This window comes from Stegodyphus dumicola, chromosome 9 (genome assembly GCF_044657685.1).
Source record: "Stegodyphus dumicola isolate Sdum_Otavi_A_Nest chromosome 9, ASM4465768v1".
Lineage (NCBI taxonomy): Eukaryota > Metazoa > Arthropoda > Arachnida > Araneae > Eresidae > Stegodyphus > Stegodyphus dumicola.
This window is the reverse complement of record NC_140776.1, coordinates 28,219,615-28,243,832: the sequence shown is the minus strand read 5'-3', so window position 1 is coordinate 28,243,832 and position 24,218 is coordinate 28,219,615. Positions and strand designations below refer to the sequence as shown.

At 34.2% G+C, this 24,218-nt stretch overlaps 1 protein-coding gene across 3 annotated transcripts in view; it reads right to left on the bottom strand.

Annotated features, from left to right (window-relative positions):
* LOC118189300 (mitogen-activated protein kinase-binding protein 1-like) overlaps positions 1-24,218 on the bottom strand; it is a 220,758-nt gene that overhangs the window by 112,487 nt on the left and 84,053 nt on the right. Inside the window, exon 1 of one of the 3 annotated variants that reach the window (XM_035359882.2) lies at positions 5,275-5,523. The exons of the other annotated variants lie outside the window; for them this stretch is intronic. Within the exon in view, the coding sequence (XP_035215773.1) occupies positions 5,275-5,337 (63 nt within the window). The 5' untranslated portion in view covers positions 5,338-5,523. Of the gene's footprint in view, positions 1-5,274; positions 5,524-24,218 lie in introns of those variants that run through there. 3 annotated transcript variants of the gene reach the window in all.

Genomic DNA, 24,218 nt, shown 5'->3' with positions numbered 1-24,218 from the left:
CTGTTCTATTTTTAACCTTCCAACGCAGCTGTCTTTTCAAAAATCGTCTGCGTTGCTAAGGCAACATGAAGCAAATCTAATTACAATTCTAAATTTAAAAAAAACTAAATAAAATAAATAACTATGAAATCCGTAAACAATATGAATTAAGTAATAATTAATAATAAAGCAAAGTGCATGCACTAGTATATCGTACAAAACTATGACTGGAAAACTGAGACCATGAGTTCGGCCACATTCGGCTATCGGGGGATGCGTACAAGTTCTGAGTGCACGTGTCCCCCAAAAGCCGAAGGTAGCTAAACGCAAGCTACTCACACGCATTTGTAATTTAAGTAGTGTGTGTGTGTGTCAGCTCGCTGTGAGTAATCTAACAACACTGAATAAATTATCGTTAATTACTTAGCAGTAAACATTTCATTATTTTCTTCGTCGATATGTTATTTTATTATTATATATTATTATTTGCCGATATATTGGCCGGGCCGCAAAAATATTTGTTGCGGGCCACGAGTTTGACATCCTTGGTGTAGGGCCTGGCAGTGAAGAAACCTGAACGGGGAAGATTCTCTCGTGGAGGTGGATATCTGTGGTAAAAAGAGGATTTGGAGGCGCAGGGTTCTACTGCGGTAGTTGCGATAATACGTTATATTACCCCAAAAATTCTATACAGAAAATAAATTTCTTACCCCTTCCCGGGAGGGAAGTCGACTAACATTTATGTCAAACAATGCATATCAAAATTAAAACAGTGACATTAACAGTAATAATCTAAATACGTTACTTGAACCATACGCAAAATGCCAGTAGGCAAAAGCCAAGTTACTGTGGTTATTAATGGCAAACGACTAGTTACTGCGAGACAACCTTTTAAGTACGTTCTGAACAGCTTGAAGATAAAAATAGGCACGAAAAACAAAGTTTTAATACAGAGGATCCTCAAGCTTCGTTTTCAAAAAGGATAACGGAACAAATGATAGAAGAGGGAAAATCGTTACGCCGAGAAACTATTATACATTATAACTATCGACTCCGCAGGGATTGACTCGCTAGACGAGACACCGTCTCGATACTAACTAGCTCTCCGCGTACCAGCAGGGTTTATATAGCTTTTAGCTTGTGTTCGAGAACATTCTGGGCTAAACCGGTAAGAATTCGTTCTAGAAGGTTCTCCATTCGTCCATGGCATATCGCCAATCTTGTCGCCAAATGGGCGATTTCTAGCCAAATGTGGCAACCCTGAAACTGCTTTGCGGGGAAGCCATCTTACCATGCCTGTACATTTCGTAATAATATTTTTTTCAGCTGATTTGTGCTCTTTAATGGCCAAGGCGATGAAACCACTGAGCTTGGGTTGTTTGGTCTAGGTTTAATTGCCGGAAATGGACTGTATTGTATTGTATACATTGGGTTTTCGGTCATGTGTAACGTGAATACCAGCCAGTTTCGCCTGAAAAACCTTCCACAAATGTGTTCTTTGTCTTAAGAGTGGATTACACTTGCGGTCTTTGTTACAATCAATTAACTAATCAACGTTCAGCTAAAAGTCGATATTATTAAGGAATTTGCAGCGAATCTTTTCTGGTGGTGACGCTTTATGCCACATAACCTGCTCGGTGAATATTTTCTAGCAAATATATCAATAGCATGACTGCTTATTCCCGTACCGAAACAATTATAATAGCAAATTTTCAGTTAATTAATAGAGCTAATTACTTGGATTTGTTTACGGAAAGTTGTAATTAAGTAAGTGATCTCTATCTTAGAATTTAAATGATATTGTAAATTATGCAGCAATAATAATTATTTTTATTTTTATTTACAATTTAAATTCCATAATTAAATTTTAATTATATTTGCTTTATACGAACAGAGAATATTTGTTAAATTCAAAGAATATAAATAAACTTTTTTTTTCTGATATTATTAATTAGTGTATGTCTACGTGAATATTTGCAATTATTCGCCAAGAAAAACGTAGCTGAACTATTAAAAAGCATTTTATTAATTATACTTATTGATGCGGGCTATGTAACATTTACCAACGTTTAAAAATTATTTTCAGGGGTATTGAGGTATAAATAGTGTTGTCATAAAATGTGAAATTAATAATAAAGACATGGGAACAAAGATTTAAAAAAAAACTTCCTACTTATCAAAAGAATGGCAAGAAATAATAAATGATGATGATAATAAACTCAAACTAAATATTTTCTTTCAAACTAACTGAAACTGAACCAAATGACTATCCTCAACTTCAGCAAGGTGTTGCTGTTAATAAAGCTGTTCTGATGAATTACAGCAGAAAATGCCAATTTTCTAACAGGTCTTCACCACATTTGGTTGATACTGTTCTTTTATTTTACCTCCTTCTTAATTAACTCGCACAAATGCTGTGAAAGTTAAATACTATCCAACTTTTCATCTCAATATGTGTATGTGTAATGCGTGTATACGTGCATACGTACATATACATACATCTACACACATACACACATTATATGCCAAAAAAGTCAGTTAACTGTTATGAAATTTAGCGGATTCGTTTAAATGCTTTTAAAAGATATTGATAAAATCATGCTGAAATCCTATTCTGAACCCGAAATTACTTTAAAGAATAAGCCGCCCAGACGGAATAGTGGTTAAGGAAGCCTATTGCGATAGCAAAGGCCGCGGGTTCAAATCAACGAGATATGAAGTCGTTGGTTCAAAATCCGTAGAAGACATGGTTGTAAATGTCGGTCCCTTCATAGGAGGCAATGGTGGCAAGACTATTAGGTTCCTCCACAATAGCCACTAAAGCGTGGCCAATGCTGAGTAGGTAAGTGCGAGCCATTGGATTAAAAAATAATAAATAAAAAAGAAGTGACAAATTACGAATGCGATGCAGTTTTGAAAAGTTATTTAGAGACAACCAATCTGTACGTCACAGAACACATATCATCTTAATCGGCCAGGATATTCTATGTCGAAGATTTATTTATTCCTCAGCATCTTAAAGTAATAGAAAACATAATTACTCGAAAAGCCTATTTTTTAACGCATGCCAAATAAAGTAAAATAATTAAAAACAGCAAATAAACACAAGCTAACATTATTAGAAAACTGAAGTGTACTTTTACTTTCTAGCCAATCTTACCCCGCCTTCAACCTTCTAGCCAAGGACTCTTAAGACACATACCGAATAAACGGAACCTCGTTTTAAAAAAGGAACAGGATATTTACCTTTTCCTCTTAAGGCAGAGAAAGTCAAGGGTAACAAGCAAAATTACTAAGAGATGAATTAAGACCTTTCACTCTCGTGCTAACTCTTGTATGTCCACACTTTGCTCAATCCAAAATGGCTTACGGTTCTGTAACTTAAATATTTGGCAGGATGACAAGCGCAGAGAATTATTTTCATTAATCCGAGAAGCTTTGCAAGTTCTAACAAGCAGAATATCACAGATTTAAACCAATCTAAAAATCTTTCATGCGCGATGGATAAAAAAGCTACGCTTTCTGAACTTCAATTACACGGAACAGTTGAATTTATCAATGGGATACTTACGCGTTAAGAACCTGCCATTCATATTTTCAATAACTATTACAAAATGTTTGGGAAAATTCGAAAGAAATTTAATATCAGGGCATTAACGATAACCGAAAGCTGGCGGGGAGGGAGAATAAATGGGCAGAATAGGCACGTTTAAGTCTTAGGCCGGTTTGTCAACGGCCAAAATCTTCTAATTCGCATCAATTTTTGCTGATTAAATTTAATCATGTTCTCATTAAGTAAAATCAGTTATTTTCAGTCTTCTGTTCAAAAATTAAAAAAGAATTATGCCGGCGAACGATATTTCTCTTTATAATGGAGTTGGACACTTAAAATGTAAGCATAGTGTTCCACGGTGTCAAAGTTTTCATCTAGTCAATCGTTTTTATCCTATTTAGCCAATCATTTTTATTCTATTTAAGGCTCTCATTTACAGGGGAAAAAAAGCGCAAAATATGATTAACGTTACATTATTTTAATACACAGAACATTACTATGAAGCCTTCACTCAAATTATAATGAAATGTATAACATTCATAATGACTGTATTAACAACAATCCTTCAAAGATAAATTATTCCACATTTTCTGTTAAAAAAATATCAACTGACAACAAAGTCTTGTTTTGACCACCATAAAAAAGGCCAATTCAGCAATTAGAAAAATCGTTTGACTGATTAAATGCCAAGATTCATTCAGAAAATGGTGGAGTAAATGAAGGCAGAAAAAGAGTCATTACACCGTTTTCCATGCCATCCTATAAAAGTTTGCTCACATCCGTCTATTGCTCAACCTATAATACCCTCATTGGTTTGCAGTAAAATGAAACAAACTATTTCTTAGTTAAACAAGAAAAAGATTTCGTAAAACTTCCTATTTTGAATTTTGTTATAAATTAAAAATACGATTTTATTACTATGGATTTACTTTACATTCATTTAATTACTGTGTAGACAAACACATTAGGTTATTTCTGAAGCTGCAGAAGAAAAACTGAGCAATGCCCTCGTCGGGACTCGAACCTGGACCTTTTGAATACGCATCGAGTGTGCTAACCGTTACACCACGAAGGCATGCTGGAAGGAGGAGGGGGAATACCCTTTTAAAAGCGACTGTGAATTAGAGGACCCAATCGCCAAATCCTGGTAGTGAAGAATCATCATCCACCACCATTTAGTGCGGGCGCCACTGTAGTGTAATTAGGATTTTTTGAAGCTTGAGAAAAATGAGCAATGTCCGAGCCGGGACTCGAACCTGAACCTCTCGAATACGCGCCGAATGTGCTAACCCTTACACCATGTCGGCATGCTGACAGGAGGAGGAAAATAAAAAAATACATACGCCAAAAATAATTACATAATCTCAGGCATTCTGCAAAAAGTTTGACATTTTAGAAAGGAAATATCCCTTGTATTAAAATAAATTAGCTAGTATAATTATCATTGCATTTAGATAATAATACAGTAAAGAATTAAGTTTAAAAATACTACATTTAGTCGTAAACTAAATAAAAAGGGTACCCACATTTAATTCTTAGACGGGCTTTAATTTGGACGAATGGGCTGGCTGCATATGTATTTCCGCGGTTTATTCATTCCACTAAATGTGTAATGCGTAAACGTGTGTCGCTTTCTTTTGGAAGCTCTTCTAAAGTTCTTTTAAGGGCTCCACGAAGGAATCTCCTCATCATATTCAATTAAACAAACAAAAATTTTTAAAAGCACTGAAGATAATTCTTACCTTTTCTTCGTTATCGCCTACAGAAGAAAAATCTATAGTTCCACTTCCCTCAATATAATCCATTGCAATTTTAAGTGACGATACACTAAATGTTACGACAAACTGCACTACACCTGAAATGCAGCAACAAAAATATAGTCCTCTGAATCTCCAAAAACATTAATTTTTCACATTTTCTCTTACAACGGTAGTTTTCATTTGTAACACACAAACGGAAACTCAGCATCTTCTTTTCTATCGAGCAGTATTTCACATAATTTCGCACTTTTAGAAGGACGTAGCAAATGCTTACTTCATATACGCTTCCCAAATCGGAAAAAAAAAAAAAAAAAAAAAAAAAAAAAAAAAATAAGTTCTTACGGTGCAATTGAGTTTGAGGAAGGTTTGAGCGAAACTACTCGTAAACTGACTGCTGTCATCAGTGCGAGTGCGAAAGAGGTCTCAAGGGCAACTGGTTTCCGTTCGCTTCCACTCAAAATAGAGGCTGATGAGGCTGTGATTTTGATTCATTTTCAATTTAGTGGTTTTTCAATGGGGATTCACGTGATTTGAACGACCTATACTCATCTTTCCATGAAATATATCCTCAACTAAATAATAAATATCTTGAAGGAACAAAATAATTCCCAATATACAATAACATCAAAAGTTATATCAACGTCGTTATGAAACTATATATTTTATTTGAACTATATTTTATACAAAGAAAACTATATTTTATATGAAACTAATGACTCCAGACTATTTTTTAATCTCTCAGTACACAAATTTTGACTCCACTCTACATTTATGCTGCTATGTGTGACTGTAAAATCTTCCACACATCCTAATCAACAAGTAACTAAAATCTTCTATATATCCTCGTTAACAGTGACCAAGTTATAAGGTATTTCTCCCCGCCTTCTTAGCATGCCTTCGTAGTGTAGTGGTCAGCACTCTGAGAGCGGATTCCAGAGCTCCGTGATTCGATTCCCTACGAAGGCGTTGTTCACTTTTCATCTCTCCTGCTTCAGAAATAACCTAATGTCTCTACAATGGCGTCCGAACTAAAACATTTGGTTGATGATGATTCTCCACCGCCAGGATTTGGCGATTGGTCGCCCTTTAAAAGGAGGATTATATTAGGCCTTCTTAGCTTGCCTTAGTATAGTGGTCAGCAAGCTTGGCGCGTGTTCGAGAAGTCCGTGGTTCGATCCCGGCGAGCGCATTGCTCAATTTTAACGTCTCCTGCTTCGAATTAACCTAATGTCTCTACAAAGTGATAGATAGATATTTTACAAAATTTACGTCAAATGAAGAAGAATGAGTGGGATGTTTGAATATTTAAGAAATTTTAACATAAGTCAAGTAAATGTCAATCCGTTTTCCTTAAAATAATCTGCAAATCATTAATTCCAAGAAATCGGATTAATTTCTAAGTGATGGGGTTCCCCGAAGAAATCTTACAGTTCTAAGGTTTCATGAGTCGACAAAGTGTTGAAAACCACTTAATTAAGTGATACAAAAATAAACATAAATAATAAATATATATTTTTATTTATAAAACAACGCGCAGAAACTGAATTGGAACTACGCCGCGAGTGGATTGCAAATGTAATAATGATTTCGCAACATGTTTAAGAATTTCATTAATTATTTTTAAATAATGAGAATTTATGTTTAAATGGATGTATAGTTAACCACTCATGAATTGCTATGCTCATTTCAAAATACAGGAAACACAATTAACGACGCATGAGAAAAAAGGGGTTTTTTTAATGTGGTTAATTAACAATAGATAAAGAAAAATTACAACGTGAAGAAAATGCCTTTGAATATATGGAATTCACAGAATTAGGGATTTAAGTATAGTTGAATCATGTGATGGTAACATTTAAAGGGTAATAATAGATACTATTCTGGTTTGCAGCATAATAAATACAGTAAAAAAACAGGGCTTTACAATACAGTCAAATTATATGATAGTAACAATTAGAAGATAAGAACAAATAGGATTCTGGTTTACAGCATAATATAATAAGGATAGTGATGTTTAGTACGCAAGCTGTCATTTTTAGAAGATACATATATTTTCCATGCAATACTTATTTATTTCTTTTCTATATATAAGAGTACTCCATGTATTGATACAATTAATAAACTCTATTTTAAAATAATTGGTACTATCAAAAATATAATTTTCTTTTTTAATGCTGCCTATACTACACGCAAGTTACTTATGCTTAAAATTTAAATGGGCTTTAACTTTTCATAAAAAACATATTTGAATAATACAAGGGAACATATTAGGCATATGCGCGAAAAGTTAGAAACCGCAAAAAAGTCCAACTGGATATAACCATATTTCAGCATAACCTTCAAAGCTGAAATTTTGTGATTTCTCGTCATTATTTGGTTTGGTTTATGTGATTATGGCAAAGCCTCGACAGCTATCTGCCTAAGGGGAAGGATGCCTTCGTGGAGGGCCTTTCTAGGTGAAACTGGCTAGTATACACGTTACACATTGGGAAAAACACCAAAAACGCCCATGCACCCAGCCCGTTCGGGGGGATTCGAACCTCGGACTGAACTACCAGTGTCAGCGACTTTACCGTTCAGCCACTGGTGGGCTTTCGTCATTACTAAACTAGCTTTTAAAAATATTATTGAAAATGTGGAAAATGGAAAATAATAAAATCCGAAATTACACTTTCTTTAATTTCTATTAAATATGCTTGCAAAATATGCTTAATCTAGATAAAAAATTTATTACAATCTTATTCATACAAATTACGCAATTTTATACAATACGCATACAATATTTTAACATGTAAATGATGTATAAAAACTATCAAACGCTCATGAAAAAAAAAAAAAAAACTTACGTATGACGTTCGGCAGTAACTAAAGAATTACTATTACGGAAAACGCAAGATGCAGTCGCGCACGAAAAAAGCACCATAAATATGACAAATTGGAAAGCTGGTAAAATAGGAAAACCTCCAGTGGGGGCGCATGTATAGATAAGCTACGTAATAATGCATATACTATGTAGTAACTCAGGCACTTAAGCTGATAGACGAAAAAAAAACATGGAAAGATAGCAAGCATTCTCCCCTTTTTTCTCTAGCATTCATTATCGCTTTTTTAATTGGGGACATTTCCAAAATGCATTTTCTTCAAGCGCGCCTATTTTTGCCATCGAGGCTACAAAACGTGAGACAGCTGTAGTGAATGTTCGTGATCATGAATTTTACAGCAAGGCAAATAGCCTTTAAAAAAAAAAAAGAGGGTGGAAAGGAGAGGCTATTTCCTAGAATGTGTTTCGGGTTAAACAAGGTTAATTCTACAGATTGTCTGTATTCGTTCGTGTTTGGTGGGATAATTCCAGAGTTATTCAAAAAGAAGGGAGCTTAAAAGTCCACTGACGCACCAAAGGTTGTATATAGGTAGCTTTTTCAGGGATTGCAGGATCGAGTTGACTTTATTCAACAAAATAACGAACGTACAATTTTAGAAAGCGTAAAATAATGTAGAAAGTGCTTATTTACTCCTCATTTTTAACAAAACTGAATAAAACAATATTTTCATATAAGCATGATAAGAAGGGTTTACAAATCCTACCTGAAATCTTTAAAAAAAAAAGTGCGTTTGTAAGACTGAAAATAATTTCAAACCTTCCTTTATAAAGGAACACGTAGTCTGAACATATGCTATCGTAGTGCGTTAAAGACCCAATATCGTAAATACACAGAACAAAATTAAGCTAACTTGCGCTGAGGGCCCGATGTCGCAAAAAAGAGGCATTATCAATGACCGAGAAGTTAAAGTGCTGAATACTGGTTGTTCGTCCCGGGTTCAAACCCAGGCTAACTGTATGGTTGGTTTTTCCCCACTGGCAACGTGAACACGTGCCAATTTCCCTTAGAAAATCTCTACGAAGGCAACCCTCTTTTTTGGCAGATAGTCTTGTGTGCTTTGCTATATTAAAATAAATTTAAAAAAACTAACATAACACAGAATGAGAGGATTTGGTTTATTTTATGTGATTACGGCAAAGACTCGAAGGCTAGCTGCCTAAAGGGAGTAATACCTTCGTAGAGGACTTCCTAAGGAAAACTGGCTCGTATATACATTACACATGGGGAAAATCACGAAAACGCTCATGCAGCCAGCCCCTTTGCGGGATTTGAATCTCAGGCCGAACTACCAGTGTTCAGCGACTTACCGCTCGGCCATCAGAAAGAGAGCGTTATCTAGGAGCGTTAGCGATATCTGACAATGAGGATAGGAAGTCTTATCTGTCAGCGGGTATGGGAAAAAGCGTTGATACCTCAGAAAACAGAGACCTCGTTTCTAATTACGTTGTTTAGAATATGATTGATACTTCTGCAATCTCTATGAGATAAATAGGAATTCGTGAAACTATTAACTCCAATCATTAAACTTAAAGCAAAATTTTAACTGTGTATTAAAGATGAGTCTGAAGCAAAGATTTCTTTCGTACAGGTTCAAAAATTAAAATTTTGCTTAAATGATAACCCTTTAAGAGTACACTAATTTTTAAGAATCTAAAATAATTATTTTAAGGCATTATGAGTAATTCATGAATTAAAAGTCGTAATTTTATTCTTATAATTGATTTCTCACTTTCGAATTTGTTTTAGGAACATCAATTTTTCACATCTATCATTATTCAAAAGCCGCATATTTTCCTTACTTATTTCCCATACCCTTTTGATACTTATACTAGTCTATATTATTAATATTAATCTTTGGCTTCTAATTTATATTATGTTTTTAATCTTTATATTCCATATTATTTCTTTTAGTCCTCATTTCCTGTCCCTTGGAATCTAATTTTATTTCGATCTCGCACCATTTTCTTCAATCAAACACCAGTATTTGATTATTTTTCCCAACTGGAGGCAGAGGTTTGATTTTTCTTATTATCACGAACCGCTCTACAACATTGTTGCCTCTAACCACCTTACTCAAATTTTAATTCCTTAAGTCACCTGATAAATTAACCAACATTAATACCCATTTACATTACTAGTACAGATTGCCCAAACTATTGCAATATTTTGTGTGATATCTTCGATATTCTTTTACTACGTACAAAAAATTCTCAAGTTACTAAATTAAGTTAGTATTATAGTTAAAAAATAAAGATTACCAAACAAAGGCATTAACTTTTTAAAGGAAATGGCATAATTTCTGTTAAAAATTCCTTATTTGGAAATCTTAGTGATTAAATATAACGAATAATAAATGTTTTAATGACAAAAGAAAAGACTGGTATAGTGATTCCCCCCTCTGCATCAATTACTGGATCAATTGGAACTGTATACAAATACTGCTAAATTTATTAATCTGTCATTACGAATTAAGTAAAAATTGCATTACTATTCCTAGAACATAAACCCTTTTTTTTAATTATTTTATTATTAACTATGTCAATTCAGTTGATAGGAATGTTAAAACCAAATTTCAAAGTCTTATTAATGGGAATGTTATTTCAATTTTATGGTTAATGTTATAAAAAAAAAGTCTAGCAGATGGCTTTAAAATAAATTGGATAAAGTATCATCCAAAGCACCTAAAATGAAATCAGTTTTTACTTATTGCTTTATAACAGCGGTTCTCAATCTTTTAACTAACGCATACCATCTGTACAAAAATTGAAAACCTTTAGTACGACCACTACGTTACTACCACCACCACCACCACTCTTGAACAAAGCTCAGATTGCATAAATTTACGAGTGTTAGAGAAAAAAACTCAATCAGGATGTTGAGGTTTTAATTTTTGTATTTAATAGTTAAAAATAGTTTGCTTGTTTGTGTACCACTGGTTGAGAACCTCTGCTTTATAACATATATGTTCTTTCTACAAAAGCAGCTACAATATAACGATTGGCGAACTATTATTTTCACATCATTCCCGAATAAAATTGATGTTGTCAACGACGAAATACGTGTAAATACCGGTCCGATCTTAAGATTCATACATGATGAATAAAACAAAATTTATTGAAGCAACATTGCACAGATCTATTACATCGGATGGTCCAAGATAAACTAAACACAAAGCAGGTGAAGTCTTCCACGCTAGGTACGGTTTATTTTAGCCAATTTATATATTTCCTAACAGTTCATGTGTTCTTTCACTGCTTTGGGTTCGATTTATATTGAGTGCATAAACATCGCACACTTAAGCTCAAAACTAAACCGTAGTATCTTTTTCTAAATGTTAGTTAACAAGTGGCACAGTGATTAACATATAGCACGCATTTTATTTAGCTGATTAAATATAAGGCGCGCCCATAAAATAGCAGATTCTTTAAAAAGAAAGATTACTGTCATTTAAATAAATTTATCTCCTTCAAAATAATCGCCAAAGAAGTATATGCAATTTTTTCGGCATTTCTCCAGGTCATCGAAACACCGCTTACAGCTTTGATTAAATTATGGCAAAGCACTCGAGTGCTATCTGCCTAAAAGGAGGGATGCCTTCGTGGAGGTCTTCTAAGGAAAATTGCCTTGTATACCCGTTACGCATAGGGAAAAAGCACGAAAACGCCCATGTAGCCAACCCGTTCGCAATATTCGAACCTTAGACCGAACTATCAGTGTTCAGCGACTTTACCGCCCGGCCGCTAATGGATTTTATAGGCATTGGAATTAACCGATCACAAAATACACATAACATTTGAAGTTGAAAAAAGGGGCTCTATCTCTGGTTCATTTTCAATCATTTCGCGGCCACATTTAAAACAGTTGTACCACTCATACCCTTGCGTTCTCGATACGATGCATCGCCATATACTGTTCGAATCATATCCAACGTTTCGGTAGCAGAAAGAAAATTAAATGTTGTAACGTTACTGTATCTCGAAGCAATTTTTTTTTTTTTTTCCTTGCATTTTTCAGTAAATGGAACTGGCTTCGTTTTCATATGCAGATGACAAAATAACCAATTTAAATTACCCTTAACAAGAGTCAGTCTTTCTAAGCACACATTTCTTCTTTCATTTTTTTTATTTTATCGTTTGATCTTTTAATTTTTGTCCAGTTACCTTACATGGGCGCACCTTGTAGTTTATATTCAAATTTAAATATTTTATACATATCTGTAATGTATAATTAATGCTATTCACAAAATTAAAACAAAAAATCTTAACATCACAATTCTCCTTCCTACCAAAGAAGCTGCTTAATACTAACGAAATTTCTAAGTAAAAAAACTAAACACGAAATACTTGACAAATTAAAATGCGAAAGAAATCAATTAAATACAATAAATGCAGCAATAAAATTCGTAATAGCAAATAAAAGACAAATATTCCATTGATGAGTTCATGGCTTTCATAATGCCACTAGCTCAAATAAAAGGAAATTTTACCTTTTAAGAAAACATTGCACAAAAACTAGCATAAAAGTATTCACAATAATGGTTGAAATAATAACAAATTTGTTAAAAATTCTCATTTTTTCAGGATGCATCACGTTTTGAATAAAATTTATATTTTAACCTATTTTAAGAATCAAACGATAATTTCCGCATTTTACAATGATGAAATAATAAAAACAGAATAATCTCATCTGACGCAACACATCTGTAAAGAACAGTAAAACATATCCTCCCAAGATTTAAAAAGAAATATAGTTGAAGAACAGAAATGGTACTATGCAAGATTATGAAGCACGTACAGACAATAGCTTGTTATTCACCAGTCATACAAATCAAGATTAATAAATAAAATAACATTTTTAATCTTCATGACCTGGATAAAATTTACCTTGAGAAGCCTAGTAGAGTCGCTTCCATTCCTCCTAGTTTCTTAGCCTTTTCTATTCTTTAGATCATCATTATTTCTCAAACATTCTCATGTTATTTACTTGGCCGCGACAACCATTCAGATTAAAACAGGAACAATAGCAGAATCGTTATCTTAGCCGTTACTAGAAATGGTAAAATTTCTCTACGGAATTACAAACAGCATACAGTACTACCTAAACAGCTTGGATAATTCTGGTTCGCACGCAGAAGCTATTCGCAAGAAATTTTATTTTAAACTTACTCATTTTTATTTTACGAAATCGCATTCTGCACAAACTGATTTCTTAAGTGGATTCAAAATCGAGTATTATCGAAATTATTCCATAATTATTACAAAAGGATTATATTAAACTAGAATGATTTATATAAAAGGCTTCAAAGCCGAATTTATACTTGATAAGGCCCTAAGCTATTTGAGATATGGAACCCTTTATAAGTCTGTTATACTATATTTTAATACTATATGGTACTTTTCCGTTTTGCCGGAGCAGACGATAAAGTCGCCAAAAATGGTACAACCGATGCTAAACGGAATATCCTCGCTGGTAACCTTTTACGCCTATTTTCAAAACAAGTCGCAGCTATTTCTCTTATCACATTGATTGTTTCTTTCAATACTGGCATACAATTACACAGATTTTACCAGATAGTTCAATTTTATTAGGTGAATTAGGATGCAGTCACACCACTCACCCGATGGCGAAAATATAGAAAAGACAAAGTCAAGGGTTAAATTAATCAATTCTAATGAGAATTCACAAAAGAAGTAAAGCACTGCGGTTTTACATAATTTCTGAGTAAGCTACTCGTACGAATTGAAATAATTCTTGCATTTAAACTTGTATTCCAAACGAAGATTTAACTTGAAATTAATGTAAATAATTACTGAGAGAATTAGATTTTTGCAGCGTAATTTACGTCAGATGAGATCACTTGAGATCACGTGATACGAACCGGCGAATCAGGATGTTGAACCATAAAAGCATAGTAAATTCTTAATGTCTTTTTACAAATTTGTTATCTTCATTTATTGGCTTTTTACAAAATTTTACACGCTATTAAAATGTTTATGCCTTCAAAATAAAATTTAAAAAAAAAATCTTAGAACTAACTTTTTTAGACTCACCATCGCACCCTTGTTTGGTCAAGAGTTTCCGTTTGGTGGTTTGGGAGGGATTGAATCGGCTCTTCATCCAATTGGGAAGTTTTAACGATTTAACCGACACCCTGAATTTAGAGATGGGATCTTTTGCTAATACTTTATATTTGGTGTCAGTTTGGGATCTTATCTATTTAATATTTACCTTTCACGGGACTTACCGTTTAAAACCTTTGACTTTAAATGATGAAATGGCGGAAGAGCAATGGGCAACATTGCCTAAGCTCTTTTCCTTCTTTTCATACAGAAGGAAGCGCCACTAATGTAATGTAATGTTATGTTAACATTTTTTTATGTCTGTACTGTATGTTGTCGCCAATAAAGTCTGCTTGGCGAGATTTGTGCAGGCGAAACGGAAAAGAAAGTGGGGACCCAAAGCTATAGCTTGTGTAGCTTATACGTAAATCTCGCACTGTAATAAGTCTTACTTTGCATCATCAAAAATATTTACAACTTATGCACATTCCTAAAAAATTTAGAAACTCATACAGAAGGATTTTTACTCTTAACATTATAATCAAACGAAATATCTTCATCTGATTCCTTTCCGGTATAAATCAAAGATAATTTAAATCACAACGTAGCAATTATATTTAAATAATAAAATAATTATCCAATTGGGTACTTGCGTATTAACGCAACCAGGCTAAAATTCGCATAAATCGCCAAATTTGACGACCCTACTTACGGCAACCTTATGTTAATTTATTAAAGCGAGGTGTGCGTAGTTCGTAGATTCGTTCGTTGCCTACATTGTGCCATTCGTAGATGTTTTTTTTAAGTTAAAACATGTCGCTGTGTACATGGATTCTTGTCTATATTTCGAACTTTAAGCATAAAATGTCTCCAAAAACGCGGTTTTCGCACATGCAAAAACTACGTTTTGAACACACGATTTAAGCTAAAAATCCGAAACAAAAAATTTAGATAGCAAAAACGTAAAGTTTCTAAACAAAAATATTTGACAAGAATTCATGTACACAGCGACATGTTTTAACTTAAAAAAACATCTACGAATGGCACAATGTAGGCAACGAACGAATCTACGAACTACGCACACCTCGCTTTAATAAATTAACATAAGGTTGTCGTAAGTAGGGTAAACAAAATAATATAAAAAACTGTATTAAAAATTATCTGTAATTAATAAATGTACATTTTCTTCCTATTCATACTTTTTTACTCAAACTTACAAATCGCGCCAACCTGGTTGCGTTAATACGTAAGTACCTAAAATTGTTAAACAGTACTGTCAAATCATTCATACAGAATAATGTCTATGAAATCTACCCAAAAGATAAATAAGAAATGCAAATGACTATTTAGAACTGCTACATCCTATATAGATGACATCTAAAGAAAATACTAAAACATAAGGTCAATAACTACGATTTAAAAAAAAATAAAATCTCCACGATATAACATTGAGTCTCGTTTAGTGTTAATCAGGAAGCTAAATGTAACGGAAATCGATTAAAAAACACAGAATTTCTTATTCAATTTAGAAACACCGAGAACACTTCCCCTCGAAAATACGGCAAACATTCTTACATAAGCAATTCATATTGCAAAACTAGTTTCTTTTTTTAAGCTTCAGATATCTAACAACATTTTTGAAAATAAAGTGCTAATAACTAGATATATCGGAATTTTTGTAATGCTAAAAATGTATCGCACTATTAAATGTTTCATACACCTGACCTCTTAATTGCCAAAAAGAATTACGTACGCCATATATGGCAACTCCCGATCACAGACACAGATGCCGTTTGGTCAAATATATTACGACTAGCTGAAAGTATATTGGCACAGGTGGATGAATTCCAGATTTATGTTTATCATAGAAATAAAACTCTTGTTTAAATATCAACAAGATACTTGATTTTTTTTAAACAGTAATTGAGCGCAGTAAATAGATTGCGGATACAGAGTATCGCTTTCTTTAATTGCAACAGCACACATCCCTAATGAAGCCGCCTCAGTTTATATTGTGTTTTCTTTAATCACTGATAATTGAAACAACATATTTGTTCACAATAGAAACATCGGAACAGGAACTAAACAAATCCACTCTAACTGCATCTCCACGAAGTATAAATTGACACAGGAGGAACTCTTGGGGGTAAAGCCTGTTGAATAACAATTCATTTACCACATAATAATCATCTCTCAGAAGAAAATTCGACTTTCTTCTTATATTCACCTCTGTTGAGAACATGTTTACAAGTATCTGCTAAGACTTTTCGTAATAAGTCAATATACTGTCATCATTAATAACAATCACACGGTTTTAATGGAATTTTTGATAATTCGGGTGACATAGGAATCAAAGTGTTAATGCGAAAAGAAGCAAATACCTGCTACCATCCCAATTAAGATATATCAAAGAATAAAGAAATATATATGCTTTATTTTTTATATGCTAGGATATGCTTTATTTTTTTTCCGCCTTCTCCACCATCCATTGGGTTTAGTTAGGTTTTCTTACAAAAGACCCATTATCGGATCTGTACCATAACTTCACGCTTGTGCCATACCCGCCATGTCTGTCCTTTGATGCAAACCAAATATGCGTATCTAACGATGGAAATTGTCGGTCAGTTAATCGTTAAGAATTCTAGCAGGGAAGGACGACTTGCATTATGTTCAGACGATTCAATTATGTGCATTACGTTATTTGCAAACCGGAAAGAAGCGGTTAATTCAACATATATAGATACGCTATTATAAAGACACAAATTGCAGCAGAATATACAGTGATGAAAGGCAGACATAAAAACATTTACATAAGCATTTCCATGTGAACAGAGTTAACAGCAAGGCATAAAATAACCCATAATATTTAGGGAAAACAATACACCGCTGACTTCAAAAGTGCAATAAGCAAAACAGGATTATTTGATAATAACATAGAATACCAGCACTACCTACCAAAGAAACAAGATGTCTTTGTGGAGAAGTTCATTAGAGAAATAGGCTCGTATTTAATGGATGGAAACATGATGATGGAAACAAAGAAAAGCTCATAACAGCAGTTCAACTGCCTGTCGGAAATAAAACTTTGAGTGAATTTCGGGAGCAATTATATTAAAAATTTTTTTTCGAAGCCTGGATGTGCGAGGCAAAACTCAGCAATACCCTCGCCGAGATTCGAACTCGGGACCTTCCGCTTCCTTGCCTTACGTAATTCCAGTTACAACACGAAGGCATGCGATGACGAGGGAGAAAATTCCTTACAAACTCCAGTGTTTCCCTACATCAGCCATTCGGCCCACCAATCACCAAAGCTACGTCATAATTAGGATTGGATTATTGCACAAGATCCCGGTCAGCATTCCACATAGAAATATTTTGCTCGTAACAATTTAAAACCTCATTTTTAGAAATAAATTTGTATGTGCTATTTTTCGAAAAAACTCTTATTCGTAAAAGTGTTTTTTATGCTATTAAAAAACGCAATTCCCATTTTTTCAAAATTTCATCAAAAGCCTTCAAACAGTTGTTGTTGTTAGGTTTCCCCCCCCCTTCAATTTATGGGAATAACCGATAAAAAAACGTTAATAAAAAAATTTGCAATGAAAAGAAAAACAAATTCCATTGATTAACTACGGCTAGAAAGAGTACGAATTAACTGTTGAAAAAATAAAAACTGTTGCTATTAATAATTTGCATCATCCTATTTAACCTTGGAAGAACTAAATGCAATACGATATCCTTTTCAAATAAAATTCCTTGAATTTGGGAGGGAAGAGAGGGCGGAATGCAATTCCATCAACTACGAAAACTTGCAATAAAAATTAACTTTATCATTATACACGGGGCAATCGAAAGCAGAGAAAATACCCACCTCACATTAAATTTAAATCTGAACACATTATTTGGATTACGCCACCCAACTAGTTATCCCATATAACTAGTTGCGGCGGATTGGTAAAGTAGTTGAACATTGTTAGTTCGATTCAGGTTCGAGTCCCGGTGAGCGGGCTGGCTGCACGGTCGTTTTCGTAGTTTTCCTGATGTGTAACGTGTATAAGAGCCAGTTTCTCTTAGAAAGGCTTCCACGAAGGCATTCCTCCCTCAAGGTAGATAGCCCTCAAGTGCTTTGCCGTTAATCAAATAAACCGAAACTGAACTAGGTTCGAGTTCCAGTGAGCGGGCTGGCTGCATGAGCCTTTTTGGTTTTCCCCATGTGTGACGTGGATACGAGCCAATTTACCTTGGAAAAATCACTAAGAAGGCATCCTTCCAATATCCATTTTAAGACTTCTGTATACTAAATTATAGTAGATCCTGGCAATTTTCAGCATTATTGATAATTTATTGCTGACTGAAACAACGTTAAAACAAATCAATAAGTAATACCATTAATCCTCATTTTTACAGCCATCAGAAAACTACCAATTAGCTTCAAGAACGATGACAGAATATAATTTTACCCTTCATTGAGATCAAGGCAGAGAATGAAAGGATACAGCGGAAGCGCGTTATCTGAAATAGGGAATTAGTATTAACTCCCCCTGTCGAGTTCAGATCATTTAACAGAGATGAGATGTAATAAAAAAATACGGACAGCACAATAGAAAAGATTTAAGTACAAGAAGTGGCTGGGAAACTCATGTACGTTTCAAACACAGCTTTAGCATTCTGGGGGGGGGGAAAAAAAGGCACGCTACTCTATAAGTTCAACACTTGTATGACAAATCTTTTGAGGGTAATAACATTCGAATAACATTTTGCAATAACATTTTGTGGAACTATCTAAAAATAAGCTGCTTATTGGCAAACCTATGGCTGACACTGAAAACGTGCCAAATTGAGCGAAGAGCATTTGGAACAAATTTGCTATCAAATAAGAGAAGCAGAATTCAACAATCACTTACTTGATAACACTAAAAATAAGCATATTAACCGCTTCATGTTAGATGCTTCAATACAGAAAAGGAATGCTAATAATAGTGTATGAAATGATAATGCGAAGGTAGATATCGGTTAAAGATCTCAAAATGTTAGATTAAATAACTTAATAAGTCACTCTTCCACCACTGAATCCAATCTGGAGGATAACGAAGGGAAGAGGAAGAATCAAGTCAATACAAATAGTATACTACTGTCACGTCTACTTATTTTAAAATAAATTTAAGGTTGATCTGCAATACGCTAAAGTATTTTAGCAATTTTTAAATAAAAGAAAAAGTTAAAGATACAATGGTAAAAATAAAATTTCTATGCGGAAATAGATATTTAATTTACACGCTTGTGAAAATTCCTTTTCAAGTACACTATGTGAAAATTATCATGCATATCAGCGGTTCTCAAACTCCGCACAAAAAACTCTTGGGATTGGTTTATGTGATTACGGCAAAGTTCGAGGGCTATCTGCTTAAGGGGAGGGATGCCTTTATGGAGGACTTTCTAGGGGAAACTGGCTCGTATACACGTTACACATGGGAAAAACCACGAAAACGCTCATTCAGTCACCTCGTTCTCGAGATTCGAACTACCAGTATTCAACGACTTTACCGCTCGGCCACTGGTGGGCCGCAATTCCTTGGAGCGCTATGAAATATTCCAGTATTTTCATTAAAATCATACACAGTATATGTGGTTTTAGAATCAGACCATTGATTTATTGACTATAGAATTACTGTTTCAAAATATACTTATTAGTCGATCAACTGATTTGAAAACTACTTTCGAGAAGATAATGTCCCAAGACCACATTCAAGGCTCCTTTAGAGCCAAAGCTCCATCTATATATCTATCCATAAAGAATTTTGTATAAAGAAATCTCATAGAGCTGTTTTACGACCATATTTAAAAAAAGGAAAAAAAAAAAAAAAAACACATCGAAACTTGTTGATGCATTGAAACTAGTAGATTATTATGTTGGACAGGCATCATCTCAGAATGTTAAGACCTTTACTGGCTTCAAAGATCGATTTTTCAATTTTGATTTAAAAAAAAATAGAGTTAATTTTTCTCATTCCAAAAATATATAACATGTTTAGGTTAGAAGTACTAGACGCCTCTAAATTAAAATAAAAGATGTAAATTAAACGGATATGTCCCTTTGTTAAAGAGGAAATTTTTAATGAGCGTCATTTGAACAGCTTTTAATCGATAGTCAGAATAATAATTAAGAAAAAAATATTGATAAGTTTTTATCAAAAGTATTATGCATAAGCATTTCTATTCAGAATTGCGTTCATTCGCAACAAAAATACTTTTGAGAAATATATATACATATTTATATTTTGGAACTAAAGTACAGAAAATTTAAAAGATTAACTCAGATGTATAGTAACATGTATAAGGGAATTCAAATCGACAAAATCCATTCTTGAAAATTGAACCAACCATTTATGAACTCACCCAGGAAACGAGAATCTTTGAGACAAAATGAAAGAAAACGTGAAACTGCAAGCCATCATTACATGATTATGGTCCCATAAAGTTAAAAATTCAGAAGAAAATGTATTTATGCAACATTTCCCCCCCCCCTCTCTTACAATTTCCTTAAATGAATACAATATTCGATATACGACGGTTATTCGGAAACGAAGGTCCGAATCTCTGTAGAGCTCTGTAGCTAATCGAATGTAGCCTTGGCATGCCTTGATCGTCAAAAAACGCCATTTGCATTAGTCAAAACAAGGAGGTACAAATGTTTAAAACAACTGATCAGTCAAGTGACTGTGAAATACGGTTAGTGATTCGATTTTTGACAGCAAGGAACGTTTCAGCAGTAGAAATTCATCTGAATTTAAAGAACGGTTTTAAACTACACCAATTTTCACTAATTAATTTAATTTTTAAAATGTCGTAAGATTTTTGTTACAATCGTATAAGCACACAAAATAAGCCGAACTTCATTGTTAATCTATCACTTTTTAGCTGAATGTCCACATAACTTAAACAGAGTGAAGCTAAAAAGTGATACATATATACGGCGGAAAGAAACTGCTCATAAATACTATTCTCGTACTACGTTTCATGCTACACTAATTTCAATTAGTTCTTCAGCCAATACGCCAATTGTGTCACAAACCCAGCATTTCAATACAAAAAATTGGAATTTTTTTTTTTTTTCCCTGAACGCTGACTGCTCAGACACTTCGTGGTCACAGTAATATAATCAAATACAAATAAATAACATATATCGTAGAACTTGGGGGATGTGATTTTTTAATGAGGTAGAAGAAAAGAAACGAGGAATGTGGGAAAAGAAACTCAGAAATTATTCCATATAGTAAATAAGTAATATACACTCATGTCCAAAATTATCTTTACATACCCAAAAATGATTATATTCAATGAAATATCGAATCAATGTGATCCGTATTTTCAGGGAATGTGTGAAAACCAAGCCTAATTAGCATTATCCAATCAAAAGTAATCAAACGGTTTGTGATATGCAAATCTAGGCGTTACGTCATCCAAGGGTGAATCAAGCGCTTTGCGCAAACTGAATATTTGAGCGAATTTCTGCAACATAGCGTTTGATTTCAGTGTGTAGGGACTCAAAGCGGTTTGTTATGGCTTCGAAGTATCATTTGGAAGAATCTGTAAAGTGGCGAATTATCGGCCGTTTAGAAGCAGGGCAGTCAATCATGGAAACAGCCACATGTCTGAATATTTCAAGACAGACAGTCTCTAAGCTATGGAAACAGTTTCAAAATGATGGAAGTGTTGTAAGAAGGCCTGGACAAGGTCGGAAACGAATGACAACTACTTGTGAAGATCGGTATCTGGCATTAACTGCCCGTCGTAACAGAAAGGCTACTGCTCGCCAGTTAAGTTCAGAGCTTGCAGCCGCCACTGGAACTGTTGCATCACAGCAAACAATATACAGAAGGCTTAATGAAAAAGGCCTTTATGCCAGAAAGCCAAGGGTATGTGTTTTACTGTCTTCACAGAAAAAGAGGGATCGCTTTAATTGGTGTAAAGAAAATTAAAGAACATCAAAACTTGGACTGAACATCAATGGTCACATGTTCTCTTTACTGATGAGTCGCGGTTTAGTTTAACTGGTGATTCTAAACGTGTTTACATCTGGAGGGAGTCAGGAACACGAAATGATCCCTCGAACATTGTGGAACGTGACTGTTTCGGTAGTGGAGGTGTGATGGTATGGGGTGGAATAATGATCGATGGACGTACGCCCCTACACGTGTTCAGCAGTGCATCTGTGACAGGCCAGATATATCAAGATGAGGTCTTAGATCCTTATGTAAGACTTTTCAGGGGTGCATATGGACCTGACTTTTTATTTATGGATGATAATGCCCGTCCACATCGAGCAAACCTCGTTGATGAATTCCTTGAAAGTGAAGACATTAAGCGAATACCTTGGCCACCAAACTCTCCTGACCTTAACCCGATAGAGAACTTATGGGACTACCTTGGAAGAGCAATTGCACGTATACATCCTCCTCCTAGAGACGTAAATGCAAGACGTAAATGAGAAGACGGCATTGCTGGAAGAGTGGAGATTAATTCCCCAACTGTGGTTAACAACGTTATTTCCAGCCTTAAAACACGTTGTGATATGTGTGTACAAGTCAGGGGAGATCGTATTCCATATTAAATTCGTAAGACTTAATTCTTTTTCTGAATCATTCCTTTTTTTCTTAACTCTCTTTGTCACACTTTATTACCATTTTTATTGTTTCATGCTACAATTTTATATCATATGAGGTGATCTTCAATTTTTTCTTTTGCATTTATGTGTCATCATGTTATGTATGATTCCACGAAAATTCATTAAATTATAAGTTGTAGTCTCTGAGAAATCCGTGAATTTATGCATGTAAACATAATTTTGGACATGAGTGTATCTTAAATAGTATTACTTAGTAACGCAAATATGCATTACATTAAAAAACTATTTAAAAAGGTCACGCTTCATTATTCTTTGATTCTTGGTTACATTTTGATTAATTTAAAAATACTTTAACTTTTCAAAGTTTCGTAAGTCTCGGTGAAGATCGGCACCATTTCTTGTCCATTTTTACATTCATCATTTATTATATTCCTCGTAGACCCATACCCAAAACTATAACTGAAACATCTGAAAACTTGGAGTAATGATGTAACGAAAGCTAAAAGTAATAACTTTGCTGTGACTTTCAATGAAATAGCATTTGAAAATGATGTTAATAACGCAGATTAGAAGCTGAGAATCCAGTGAGAAGCGTCACTGTATAATATGTTGCCATATTTACTGTATAAACAAAAATTAACTCAGCTAATAAATTTGTAGACCGTTTCAAATATTTTCCCGGGCGATTAATATGACAAATAAATCGACGGGAAATTAATCTGCAAATGATTATGCCACAAAATGGCAGTTCAGGAAAGGATTGATGAGGAAATAAATAGCATTACTTGTACAGACATTTAATTCGGGACGAAAAACAGGTAACGATACAAGCAGGAACTGACCACGTTCTATTATTTTTCATTGTAAAAACTTCGCTTTTAAAACCTGACTAAACTGCATTCAGAATCTACTTGTAACGATGACAGCAATTTTGCTTAAAATACACAAATGCTTATCTCCACCTTCCTTCACTCACGCGTAATAAATGCCGTGACACAACCGAGACTACCAGGTTACTTGCAATTGAGAAAGATATAAAATACAACTGAGTTCAAACATAACAGCAACGATTCAGACAAGATAGCAATCTGAAATTCCAGAAGATTTTTTTTTAATAAATAAATAAGGTTTTATATTTAGTTATAGTCGACAGATAATCATTTATTGCGGATCTAACTACTGACAGGCGAAGTTTCGCTTGGTTGCTTACAGAATACGTTTTTAATATCCTCTTCCCCTTCACCCACCGAAAAATCTCATTACTGCCGATATTGTCAACCACATCTTCAACTGTGGATTACTTCCGGAAACAATGGACGGCACGGTGTGTCCAGCGCAAGGTGATAGCTCCTGAGCTTA